Source organism: Toxotes jaculatrix, chromosome 7, assembly GCF_017976425.1.
Source record: "Toxotes jaculatrix isolate fToxJac2 chromosome 7, fToxJac2.pri, whole genome shotgun sequence".
Lineage (NCBI taxonomy): Eukaryota > Metazoa > Chordata > Actinopteri > Toxotidae > Toxotes > Toxotes jaculatrix.
In genome coordinates, this window is record NC_054400.1 from 2,013,908 (window position 1) to 2,028,063 (window position 14,156).

The 14,156-nt window shown below is 42.3% G+C and overlaps 1 protein-coding gene across 1 annotated transcript in view; it reads left to right on the forward strand.

Annotated features, from left to right (window-relative positions):
• Nucleotides 1-14,156, forward strand: part of fras1 (Fraser extracellular matrix complex subunit 1) — a 183,316-nt gene that overhangs the window by 103,335 nt on the left and 65,825 nt on the right. Inside the window, exons 18-21 of the mRNA XM_041042921.1 lie at nt 2,046-2,186; nt 5,202-5,348; nt 11,916-12,071; nt 13,982-14,128. Of these exons, the coding sequence (XP_040898855.1) occupies nt 2,046-2,186; nt 5,202-5,348; nt 11,916-12,071; nt 13,982-14,128 (591 nt within the window). The remainder of the gene's footprint in view (nt 1-2,045; nt 2,187-5,201; nt 5,349-11,915; nt 12,072-13,981; nt 14,129-14,156) is intronic.

Here is a 14,156-nt window from a genome sequence, read left to right on the forward strand (position 1 = left end):
TCTGAGCATGTGCACCAGATAATGTGTGATGAGAACGCCTGCGCACATGAATTTGTGAACTGCAGGAATCAATATGCACTCTCCGCCCTGCAACAAATTAGATATCCGAGCTGCAATAAAAGAATGAGAGACTGCCTGTTCCTCTTACTCTTTCCTCTCGTTAATTAAATAACTTTGACAGGAAGCCTATTTAATATGCCACTGAGTGTGTGTTTGTTTCATGACTGTTACTATGAAGGTTTATGTGTAGCTTGTTTGTGTGTTTATGCCTCACAGATGTGGCCAAAACTGCTGTGTGTCAGTGTTGTATTCATGGATGAACAAGCATGTTGGTGGGTGGTAAACTCAATCACCGAAACATACAGTCTGTCATCTCAGCTAACCAATTAAGCTGCCATATTTGATACAGAAGAAGGGGATTATGGGTAGGCGGCAGGGAGAAGGTAGGCGATGACGGGATGTCAGATTGATGGTTTTGGGCGACACCGCTGTGACTTTGCTCAGATACAGAGGTACTCCCAAAGGGTAATGCTCGCACACACACACACACACACACACACACACACACACTCACACACACACACACACACTGCAGTGCTGGCTCAGGTAGAGCACCAGTCTGCTCCTGCCAGTGGCTGTCATGCAGTGTGTACACAGGACCCGGATACAGCTGACAGCTTTCAGAAAGAATCTGGAGAGGTGTAATTATAAACACACACATACTTCAGTGCAAATATACTAAAAAAAGGCAGGTAGTGCAAACACACACACACACACACACACAGGGTGCTCCTAGCTGGTTGGTGACAGGCCTTTTGTCTTTCATTTCCAGCAGCAGCAGCAGCAGCCGGTCGGTTTGCGGCTCAGCTCAGCTGCCAGAGCTGATAGCGCTGCTCAGCTATTTGTCTTCATGCTGCCAAAGCAGACATCAAAGTCTGCACAAAAGGCCCGTTTCAGGGCAGCTGTGGTGTGGGGTGAAGGGCACAGGAGCATGTAAGGGAAGAGTAAACAGTCCGGGGAGAGGGAGGATGCACGAATTTGAAGCCAAGTTTAAAAAAAGACCCCAAACAGAGGAATGTTGCAGCAGTGGCCAAACCCTTCACACATAAAGCTAAATTTAATACTGGTTAAAAGTGTAATAGTGGCCAGTTTAAAGCTGCATTAGATTTTATCTTTAGTTCAGACGCTAAGTAACCTGATGGAACTTTAACCTCTTCATTTTAAATTTTCAGACTTTATATCTTTCGGATATAAAGTCTGTGTCATCCTGAAATGATCATTGTGGAAGTTTTAAGTTTCATTTTCTAAACTAAATAGTCCAAACTGAGCAGGAGAACATATTTCAGAAGTCTTTGCTGGCGTGTGGCCGTCTTGGATCGGGCTCTCTGAGCTGGCACCGACTCCGGTGTTAATGCTTAACTTGTGATTGGTGAAGCTGGCTGCTGGCCTCATCTGAGTGTTACATTACTTTTAGCTGGCAGAGCTGACTAAAAGCTCCTGAGAATCAGATTCCAAAAATGCCAATAGGGAAGGAAGAAGATACAGCAGAGTGGCCGCAGGATAACAGAAATAGAGGCGAAAACTGGCTGCAGTTCAGGCGCAGATACACTGGCTGCAGCTATTTTTTAGGTGTGTACGTTCACATCCCCTTCAGGGCAGTTCTCCATTCAGTTTTGATGCATTTATGCAGCTCCATTGCTGCTACAGTGGAGCTAAATTACAGTGCCCTCAGCTGATTTCTCATCACACTTCAGCACTGTGCTCCTGGTTGCTTCTGAGGGCTACTACAAAAAAAAAAAAAAATGATTGCAACAGTTTTTTTCTCTCCACAAACAAAAAAACCTTTTCTGGGAGATTCAGCACAAAAACAGCGATACAGCAACGTTTTAAAGCTAGAAAATGGGCTGTCTGTTCATTTTGTCATTTCATTCTTCTGATTGTGGCAGGAGGACGTTAGTGAGGAGGCACAGCGTGGTCTGATCATACTCACACCTTTATATGTGTCTCTTGTGGTGAATATGAAAACTGTTCTGTGTCCTTTTCAGAGTGTCATCCCTCCTGCTGGCACTGCACCGGGCCAACCGCAGACAACTGCACGTCCTGTTCCTCCCCGTCCAACCTGCACCAGGGTCGGTGTGTCACCTCCTGCCCACAAGGCTTCTTTATCCAGGACAATCAGTGCCAAGGTGAGGACACACACATTTGAGCTCCTGTACACAGGAGCACACACACACGCACTGACATAATGCCCACTGGCAAATTCCCCAGCCTCTTATTCTTCCCTTAACTTTAAAACCAGAAGTCTCAAACAACCCTATGAAGAAGTGAGGACTGGAGGACACTCTCCAAAGATGTCCTTATTCACAAGGTCAGAAGCCGGTCCTCACAAAGACAGGAGTGCAAGATTACACACCCGAGTGAAATCCCCCGCTCTCTCTCTCTCCATGTTCTGTGAGAGCTGGTGTTACAGTGTTTTAATAATTCAGTTATGTGATGCTTTTAACCAGAGAACCTCATGCTCAGTAAATTCAAAATCAAAAATAAAATCAAAACAATGACTGTTGTCATTGTCATTAAACCTGTAAGTATGCGATGAAGATAACTGTTTCTCTCACCTGAGATTGTTAGGGATCGTTAGCACGAGTGTTACCTGTAAGTGTTGGTGGCACAAACCAGTGTAAACAAGAAAACATGTCCAAAATGTTCCTCCCTCTCTGACAGGTGCACACCCGGTTAACACCACTAACATAATTTGGCTGCAGGGCCGCAGGAAAACAAACGGCTCCCTCGTATCATTAGAAAGTTTACTGCAACCAGAAAAAGCTTTGGAAAAGTTGTGATTAATGATGAGCTGAGCATCAGTAGGATTTACAGGACGACAGAAACAGTATCACTCATAATGAATTTCACATTTTCCTTCATGTGCACAGGGAAATTAAAGATACTGCAAATGAACCAATTATAGGAGAGATGTGAGTTTTCATAGATTATTCTCATTTTTCCTTCTGAAGCTGTTTGAAGGGACTCAGGGGAGCTACGATCTGTTAGCGGGTACAGACTATAGCTTTTGGTTTAGTCAGTGTAATGAAAAGCATTTATTTTACACAAAATTCATTTTGGGAGCTCCGGAACGTACGTATGTGAGAGAGGAGTTAAAAATTCAGTTTGTGTTCAGCACAGAATTTTATGTATTTTCGTGAAAGGTCAGGCTTTTAACAGCGTGGTGTTAAAGTGGGATCAGTGAGCGTGTGCTTTATTAAGCACCGTTACTCTGATTTCTCTTTGAACACTTCATGAAGCACCAAATTAACAATAAAACAAACACCAGTAAAGGTCAGACTTCCTCCTTCCTGACGTTTAAAGTGTTAAATAGCACCAAACTGAATATGGCAGAGTGAGTATAGGTGTGTGGTGGTACCTGTACACCAGCCACCACAGTCACTGAGGAGAGCTTAGCCCCTTTAATGAAAATCCATTTGCTCTTCTCCCATCCATTACCACAGCTCATCGTCTCTGACATCATTTCAAGCAAGACCACCCTTCCACTTCCTGTCTACCAGCTTCGTCGGCAGCTCTTTTTAAGCGAGCTGAATTTCATTGTTTATCTTGAGGGAAACAAAAACCTGTAGTAAACATCGCTGGATCTCTTTCTGGTGTTTTTCTTTACTCCAGACGTTGGTTGGGTAATTGAAATGGCACAGGCAGACGTCTGCATTGACAGTTAAGAAGAACAATGAGTTCAGAGTTTGTTCCCCATTGGATACTGAAATAAATGGGGTCTGTTTTTCTTACCTGCCCTTTTCTCCTTCAGTGCTGATTGGCTCATTAGAAGCAGCCCAGTATACAGTATTACTGCATTTCTGTCTTGAAGAGAATAAACTTTTACTACAAAGTTTTGGTGCTGGCGACTTTTAATGCAAGGCAACACGACACAGTGTTTCGTTAAAGCTCCATTAATCGATGTGTTTTTTAAATGGCAATGAATCAAATGACTGTGAGTCATGTGAAAGGGATGGTTCATGGTGACAGAGCCACAAAGAATTATCACCAGCTCTGCAGCTCGACAGAGTTTTTCAGCCTCTTTTATCTCATGGTTCTTTGTTTTACGGCACATTTACTACAGTTCGCTCCCGGCGTTTTTCTGAACTGTTTCCAGCAGCAGCAGCAGCAGGAGGCAGCTGTTTTCCACAAACTGACAAGTAAACAAGCTCTGATTAAACTTCTTTACTCTTTAAACTTCCCAGCACCACACAGCAGACAAAGTTAGAGACTAGCTGGTGAAGACAGAGGAACATCTAGCAACTGAAGAGTCAGACATTTTTCTCAGGAGCTGAAATCAGAGCTAAACAAAAAGTTTACATTCATCAGGTGGTTAGAAACATGAGTCAGACTGCCTGGCTTTACACGGTGGCAGTGTTGTGAGTGGGTTTCCACTTTGACGGTTAAACTAAGATTAGGATTGAACGGGTTTGACAGTAAAACTTTTACTGTTCCTGCAGGAGAACAGTAAAAACACAACGTGATAAATAGTGTTGGAACTGAATGAATAACAACCTTGATCAAATGGTTGTGTAACAGCTCTCACTAAAAAAATGACCTGTTAAATATCTGCTGTAAATATTGTACCTGTACCTTTACAGCTCATCTCTTCTGTGGGTGTATTCAAATATGGCTGTCACTGTTCCTGATGCCATTTATTTTCGGCAGCAGCTCTAAAGCCAACAGTGTCCTTGATGGTTGAAAACACAGTTAATAGTACTGGAGCAGTACTTAATGAAAACCTCCATCATGAATAATTTGTCTCCTTCTCCTCCTCTCTACCCATTTTTCTTACCTGATCCTTCCCTGCCTCTTTTCTTTCTCTTCACTCCAACCTCTCTCCTCTCCATCTCATTGGATCCCTCTTCTCTCCTTCCTCTCTGTCTTCCCCTAACTTCCTCTTCACTGTCCATCTTCTTCCTCTCCTCTTCTGCCACCTTTCTCCTTCCTCTCTTCTGGCTTTTCCTTCTTCCCCCTCTGTTTTGAACCTTCTTCTTTTCTTCCATGCCTCCTTTCCCCACTTTACATCCTTTCTTACCTCCCTGCATCCTTTCCTCTCTTCTGTGTCCCTCTCACTTAACTTTCATCCCAACTTTTACCTTTTTTTATGACCTGATTTTGACCCTTTTTTTTCCGTCCCTCTCCTGCGATCCACCTCCCAGCATGCCACCCGTCCTGCCAGACTTGCTCCGGTCCCTCCCAGGCTGACTGCACCTCCTGCCCCCCGCTGGCCTCCCTACAGAGCGGCTACTGCAGGACAAGCTGCCAAGAGGGACATTTCCTTAACACTGTCACTGGAGAGTGCCTCAGTAAGTCAGCTTGTGTGTGTGTGTGTGTGTGTGTGTGTGTGTGTGTGTGTGTGTGTGTGTGTGTGTGTGTGTGTGTGTGTGTGTGTGTGGATGGTGTCCTGCATATTTGTAAACCATTTGCACAAAGCTTTCATAAAGACGCTGCCCATGAGTGCTTATATTTTTAGAGTCGCCCCAGTGGGAATAGAACCGCCAACTCCAGCAGGGTTAGTGCCTTGCTCTGCCAGCCGAGCTCTGTAGGATCGCACACACACAGACAAATCGTGTGTGTGCGCCTGTAGCTACGATGACCTGCATCATTCATGAGAAAAACCAACAACCTTTGTAAAATTGATGTGTTTTAGTTAAAAGCACTGCAGTCTGTTTCCTTTGAGTCGCCGAGGTCTGAAACGATCTGCGGAGCTGGAAGCTGAAGTAAAAGTCACAGTGTTTAAATGTAGGTTTAGAAACAACAGCAGCTGATCAGAGGTGCAGTAGCCTTTGGTAATGAGACTTTGGCTGGTTCTCACCTCTGATCAGCTTCTTCTCCATCTGTTCAGAGTCGTACGAAACTGATGGGAAAAATGGGATTTCTCCAAAATAAATAAATAAATGAAGATGACATCGTAAAAACTAGTAGCAACAACATAAACCCCCCCCCACACACACACACACACAACAAACAGGAAGAAAGTTTTTCCATAAACACACCTCTCGGTTTAACTTTTAAAAAAAAAAAGAAAAAAACTTTTAATGAGTTTCTCGCTCGCAGTTACGCTTTTCAGAGAAGCTCTACATTAAATATCCACTGGGATAAAGACAAGCTTTCTTTAGATCTTTGCTAATAAACACCACAGATAGAAGATGCTCCACACCTCCCGCCATGTTCCTCCTGCTCCTCAAGCGCAAAAAATGCCGTTTGTCTTTGGCAGGCAAAATATGATAAACTACCAGGCAGCAGATAAATGGAAAAGGGAAGACTGGACTGTGTGTGTGTGTGTGACTGTGTGTAAAGGTAGCTCCTGCTGTTGTCCTCCCTCTCACCGGTTAATGAAATGAGTTTCTACCTATCTGGACCAGTGGCTGTAGATTAAAAACAGGCCTGTTTGCTTGATGGGGAGCCAGCATGGAAGAGATAGCAGGGGGGTAAACACAATCTGAGGGGAGAAAAATAGACGCATTGACTTTTAATTACAGTTTTTGATGACGTGCACTGTTTGTAGATGTGGATCTGCAACCAGATTTCAGCTCTCACACACACACACACGTTCACATGTATGTGTGCAGACACACACTGCTCACACACAAGTAGATAAGCATGGTTAAACACACACATTTGTTTCCAAACATACACACTCACACGCACAACCTAATCTCAAATGGGTCAAGCTCAGCCAAACTCTAGTTAATAAAAGATGCCTTGTGGCACTTCTGGGCCATAGAAATACTGGGGTCATCATTTCTGCATGGTCAGGACGCACACACACACGCACACACACACACACACACACACACACGCACACACACACACACACACACAAAGCTCCTTCTTGAACTCTAATTCTCTCACATATTTACACATACACGTTCTTTATTCCTCCTTTTTTCTATCCTTGCTTTATTTGTCCCTTCTTTCTGTCACACACACACACACACACACACACACGCACACACACACAGCCCTGGATTACCTCTGTCCACCCAGTGGTCCCGGCGCTGTTACGTAACCCCTTAAGACGATGAGGCTTTGGTTCTCAGTCATGAGTTTATATGAGAACAGCCATCAGAGGCAGATGTCTCACTGTTGGTGTCTCCTCTTATTCTCTTCCTGTCCATCTTTCTATCACGCTCGCTCCGTCTCTTCCTGTCTGTATCTCTCTTCAGGAACTCCCTGTCTGATTCAGATTTGACAGTGGCAGCGTTCTTGTCACATGCTGAGTTATGGACCAGCTTGTAAAGCAGATGTAAACAAACAATTAGAAACTCTGACATAGAATTTATAATCAATGCAACAAAACCCATGAGGTCAAAATTAAAATACTGAAAATGTGGCTGGAAGCACGAGCTGTGAGGAGTAGCATCAGCAGCACTGTGAAAGAGTTTCACTCTCCTGCCAAGCTGCTGCCTCTCACCCTTCGTCTCTTGCCGCATTTTTCTCAAATCTTTCTTTTCTGGCGTAAAGAGAATCGACTGCCGAGCCGGTGACGAGGAAATGTTGAGCTCTGAAAGTCCAAATGAGAGAGAGTTTCTGGAACACTTCAGCTCAAAGCTTACAGCCACGAGAGTTTATTTTACGTCATAATTACACCGGAGCCATTATTTAACAACAGCTTGAAATAGACCTGCACGTTGGAGAACAGGAATACATCACCATAGAAACAAGGCATGCCAACACTGAAATAAAAGACATGGGATCATGCTTTTTTTTTTCTTATTTCTTTCTGGTCAATAGAGAATCAAAACCCGTCACTGCAACACGTTTCAGGAACGTTGGTGCCGTCAGTGGCAGCTGCTGTCGATGTCTCTTTTCAATCATCTATCGTATATTGATTCTGAAAACCAAAATGAAAACATTAGTCCCTGTAATAGACCACTGATCATGACTCCATTTATCTGAACAGAGAGTCAAAAATCAAACATCATTGCCTTTAAATCAGTTCATCAGAGGAAATGTGGCAGAACACGTCGTGGTATTTCCTGGAGTCGGACTCTGCACAGATCTGTTTAATTTATTTTTTGTTACACAGGCAGTAACGTTTCACTTTGACCCTGAGCCGAGGCGCGTTTGAACTCTGCGAGGTCTTGTTTAATATTTACAGTGGTTAAATTTGTACAAGATCCAGTGGATTTGCCTTTCATCTTCCCTGCAGACATTTCTGTCATCAACAGTATGTAACAGAAGAAAATGAATACGGTATAAAAACATTGTTTTCTGCTGGATGTAAAGAGAGCAAAGAAAATGCAGACTTTTACTAAACTGTTATTTTAGTGCTGAAACAGAGACACAGACTGGAAGCTGACTGACTTAATGTGCAAAAGATGGGAACACAAAATACTTTTGTTAGTGAACATATTTGTCGCTGCATCTTTGAAAGTGTTACGTCTTTTATTGGCCCTTTTCTTTCATGAGGAAAACCAATTAGAGCTCAGTAGAAATTGATTCGCTGCTCTTTGTGCTTTAACACTATGATTAGTTTGAGCTTCATCAGGAAAAACCTGTTTTGTTTTGTTTTGTTTTTTTATTGTTCCATGACGTTAACATCATCACATTGTTACTCACCAACTTTTTGTCCACAGAAGTTACTGTGTGGACTTGTCCCTCGTTTGTACAGTAGGTTTTTCTAAAATCATCACACATGGTTAGTTCTGCCTGAATAAAGGCAACACAGTGGAGCTCAGTTATTATAATGAGCCACAAGAAAAAAGTGTCTCCCAGCCAGTTTCCATCCTCGTCCTTATCCTCGTTCTGACGTCTAAAACGAGAGCAGAACTTTTTTCAGTTTTTGGAGACTGAGCCAACAGTGACTCATAACTGAGCATAAAGAGAAAAGTAGGGCTTCTTTAATAGCTGCATCTGTAAATCCATTCTTTGTCGGGGCAACGTGTCTAGACAGGGGTGAAGTCGGCGTCAGGAGGACCACACAGCTTCTCTCTGCAGTGCTCTGTCTTTTCTTATGCCTGTAACTTCAAACAAAGACGATGTCCCACTTTTGTTCCTCGTGCTTTCTGAACTATTGCTGCACTCAGGCTCCGTCCCTGCGAGAAACTGCTCAGAGAGACAAGTTTTATTCTGTTTTCAGCTGCACAAAATCATAAGGAAGCAACTAATTGAGAGACATTAGAGCCTTGACTTTCCTGTATGGCTCATGTTGCAAGAGATGCAGGAAAAAAAGCTTGGTATCGGATAATGTCTTGTAAAAATCTGGCCCACAGGAGAATATGCTCATCCGGCCTTCATGCCATGCATTTATAACTCCAGTATACCTTTTTATGTGCCTCAAAAATGGTAACTACGCCATAAAGCGGGACTCTGAGGACGCGAATCAATACCATTTTAGTTTTATATTCAGTTTTAGTCTGCACAGTCAATAACGCCTGACGCCTGAGTTATCTTATCTCTGCTGTGGAGCCATTTGTTTAGCCCCCAGAGCAGAATCGCCTGCAGACTGTTGGCAGGAGGAATGCTGATACGTGTTTTGTTGTAAAGTGATGTGGTATGAAAGGTGTGGATGTGAGATGACAGAGAGGAAGTTCTTTTCTTCTTCTTCTTCTTCTTCTTCTGCTCTGTTGATACTGGCTCTGCCTCAGAACGAGCGTGTGACTCACCTGGGCAGATGCCATGTTCAGGAGACGGGAGTTTAAGTTCTATAAGCGTGTTTCAGAGGAAAAGCTGCTCTGGAGGCAGAAATAATCTCGCTGTCTGAATGAAGTGTCAGCTATTCAGAAATATACAAGCAGACGAAAATAGCTGCCAGACACATGAAGAGAGATCAAAACGTTTTTCCGTTTAATTAAAAACGGTTTACAGTGTAGTAGGTACATCATTTAGTCCTGAAAGAAATCTCTGCTACATTTTCCTGCTTAATATGAACTGGACTTTTCAAAACTGTGTAAAATATGCGTTTTTCCAAGAAATCACATTAATGAGTGAATATACTCAGACTTATTCCTCCAGCTGAGAATGTACCATTGTTTTTTTTTTAAAGAAAGAAAAAAAGAAAAGAAAAAAAGAAAAAAAACCTAAACCAGTGAAGTTTGGAATCTTAATGATATAAACTCGCATAAAGGGGCATTGTCATATATAGTTTATTTTCCACTGTCTTGCTTTCTCGTCTCATGGACCTGAACTTGGACCTACATTGGCTGATCTTTAGTCACGTTTAGTCCGAAACTGTGGACATGCTAAAAACCAAAAACGTGGGCTGCAGGGCGACATGTAAGAATCTGAAAATCTAATCATTAGTAATCAAGATTTTCCATCCGAACGTTCACTTGTGCTGATTAAAACCACAGATCATCACTTTTTAAGACTTCAGACTGAAGGTAAACAGGATTTTGCCCTCAGGGCCACGAGAGCCGGCCCCCTCAGGGCTGGCTCTGCTGCTGTAAGCAGAGTGAGTATCATCCTTTAAAAACTTCTAAACCTTCAGCATATTTTTTTTATAGAAAATGATACCACGGAAAAAGTACTAGTCTAAAGAAAGTACAGAGTATGAATAGAACTATGTAACCAGGGTACGGAAACAGAGTTAAATATAATACAGCTGTGTTCACAGGGCAAAGAGAATTAAAAACACAGACTCTTTTTAGTTTATGTCAGATAAGAATAGAAAAAGTAGCGGGGGGGTTTATCTCCTTCCTGTGTTTTATTATTTATCTTGTTTTAAAATTCAGGTGCAGCTTTTACATTATTTTAAGTTACAGATTCATTTAAAAATTTTCTGTATTACGAGTGTCGTCTTCTTCCTGTTCTTCCTTTGTTTTTTTAAAGTGTGGGCCATCAAAGCCTGCAAAGAGGATCACCCGTCTCATTTTCTGATTAAATCCAGATCTTGTTGTCACATTGTCTGATATCCGTCTGCTTTCACCTTGTAATCCCTCCAGTCTTTTCTCATTTATGTTAATCCGAGACGAGCGCTTTCATGGTCTTAGCGTTTCTTTTCTTTCTAACACCCCCACGTGATCCACCTCTTTATCTGTTCCCCTCACCTGGCCAACGCACAGCTCTTAACCTGCAGAGCCCCGTTGTTCTCCTTTCCACTGTAGATACTTATCTTTGTGAGGACGTATAACTTTAAGGTACCCACCACTGTGCCAGCCAGACACAACTCCGATACCATCAGATAAAACACCACCAAGGCGTTCTTTATTGTTCTGCTAATCTCGGCTCGTCCTGTGTGGGTAGGATGGTGTTCAGGGGTTTAAAAGACGTGGGGGGGGGCAGACATTTAGACAAGATAGCAGACAGACACCACGAATTATCTCCTCTTTCAACTTGTTGTCAGAATTTCCAATTATCTTTCTCACAGAGGATTAATTAGCTGGGTTTGATTAGTGCATGTTTTGACCAAACTCCAGTATTTCTGGTTTGAGACGTCATTAAAATCTCACTTTTATGGACTTAGTGTAATAATTCTTCAGTAATTGCTCTTGTCTTCACCTGTTTTATTTTGTAAGGCTCCCACAGGCTTTCAATCCCCTCAGAAGTTCACAGAATTTAGAAGAAGTAAATTTAAATTAAAAAAAGTTTTTTCTGAATAAAAGGATGATGTTGGAAATCCTGCTTTGTCGTTCAAAGATCTGCAGAAAGTCTTGGACTTGGACCACTAACTAGAAATGATTTTGTCCTTTTAAATTGGAAATCCACAAGTGTTTGTTAGTATTTCAAGGTTAGTCTGATACCAACAAACAAACAAACAAACAAAAGGTAAGTTAATGTCGCAAAACACAAACACTGAGGCAGTTTTAAAGTATTTTACAACAAGAAACAAGCAGCGTGTGTGAGTCTGATGTTGACTTGGTGTTTATCTGTGTACAATGATATATGAAATGTAAGCCTTCCTTCCTGTGTGTGTGTCCTTCCTGCAGAGTGTAGCTCAGACTGCCAGCGCTGCACAGCAGACCTCCAGACGGGCATCGGCAGTATTTGTCTGTGGTGTAAAATGCCAAGGACCTGGCTGCTGGGTGATCACTGCGTCTCTCACTGTCCCCAGGGCCACTATGGCTGGCATGGAGTCTGCATCCGTAAGGACTTCTACTGTTCTGCCTTTACACAGTACACAGTACATAACAGGGTCAGAGGTCGGGCAGCAGCTGCCCTGAATGTAAAACATGTAAGAAAAATCCCATCAAAGCTTTTAGGTTTTATTCATCATCCAAAGATTCTTAAAACCAGGGACCCTTCAGTGACCTGACAACAACAAGCAGAAGAAACACTGAATTCAAAGTCAAAGAGTTCAGACTTCTTGTTAAAGGAAACATTCTGTTGTATAAATAAGGATGTAGTTTGACAGATGCATGTTTTCACAGGTTTATTCTTTTTATTTTGCGGTGCAGTAGATTTCAGTGCTCATGGTCGCAGGTCGTAAAAGGACTCTGTGAACACAACTTGCAGATACACTGAGTGGTTTTGTTATGAAGCCCAGTAGTACACCAAATCCTCACATTTCCTCCCAGATCACTGTTGATGTTTTGAAGCTTAGTTGTAAATTGTGTGGAGAGTCAAAAACTATGACTGTAAGCTGGGAAGAGATTTTAGGATTTAGAGGATTTACTCTCTTTGAGAAAACTGGAATTAATGTATAAACAGTTACTCAGCATTTAGAAAGTCAAACTCTTTCACTGTTTATCACTGATTTAGATTATTTTGCCAAGAATATTACCATCATCACCCCCACAGGCATCGTTGTAGTCATTATTACTAATAGCACCATCATCGTCATCGTCATCAATCTCATCATCATCATCCTCTTCATCCGACTTTTCATCGTCATAATCTGTCTCTTATCATCACCGTCTTCAGTCGTCGTCCACATCTTCGTCTTTACCCTCCTAATCATTAAAATCCATATTGTTTTAATCCTCATCCTCATCAGTCGCTTCTTCCTTATCATCCTCAGTCTCATTAGCTTTATCATCCTCATCATCAACCTGTTCTTTATATTAATCTTCCTCATCATTATCATTCCTGCCATCAGCCTCCTGTGGTTCAGCAGCTCCGCAGCAGAAGCTGCCTCCACACTGAGCTGCTGGAGCTCTGCACACAGATTTAAATTCAGAGGGTGAACAGAAAGCTTCAGGCTGAGAGAGCGAAACCTCGGGAGTCTCATGAAAAAAACAACATGCGCTTACATACAGACAATAAAATATTTGTTTTCATGCATCACTGCGGTTACATGAGGCCAAATTAAATTTCTGACGTGGTTTGGTAACACCTCACTGCTCCTGGTATTGATTCAGGCCCGATGATGAGTTTTGCCACGTCGGAGTGAAACTTGAAGTTTTCAGCTTTTCAGCCATTTTCTGGCGTTGATGATAATTATGTAAGACTCTGGGTATGAGCGGAGCGTGGTGGTGGGGTGTGGGGAGTGTGAGGAGCAGAGCAATCTGAGAATGATTAGGCCCTTGATAGTGATTAGTGAGGCTTATGAATATGTATTTTTAAACTCCAGAATGTGGCTTTAATCAGAATTTTGCATGGTTCTTTTTCTTCTTCTTCTTCTTCTTTTTTTTTTTTTTTTTAATCAAGGACGTGATATTTTAACAGCTTTTTGCCATCCAATTTTTTCAAAGAGTTTCACGATTTTCACAGTGGGCATATAATCACGCTACTGATTTCATACTGCATGTATTGTACATCGCACATAGTGTTTTCCTTATATCGTCCTTTCATTATTTTCTTTATCCAACATACTACTGTAGTACAGTAGTATATTAGTAGTGCTTTCGCTCAAATTAAAACTACATTACTTCACAGTCTTCTTTGCTCATCTTTAAGTGCTGATAGTTGCATCATGTTTACACTACTTTATTATTTTTTCTTCGATGTATTCCTTTACCTGCCTGCTGTTTCCATGACCTAATTTCTCCACCTGCACCTCTTCTAAGTTTCATCCCTTCCTAATGAAATAAAATCACTCTTTTTTTTTTCCCAGGATGCCATCTGTCATGTGAGGCCTGCAGTGGGGCGGGGCCTCTCTCCTGCACTTCTTGCCCCGCCGACAGCGTCCTGTTGCCGACAGGTCTCTGTGCTCCCAAATGTCCCCTTGGTTACTATGACAATGGTCACAGGATGTGTCAGGGTAAGTGGGGAAGCAGCACTGCACCTCA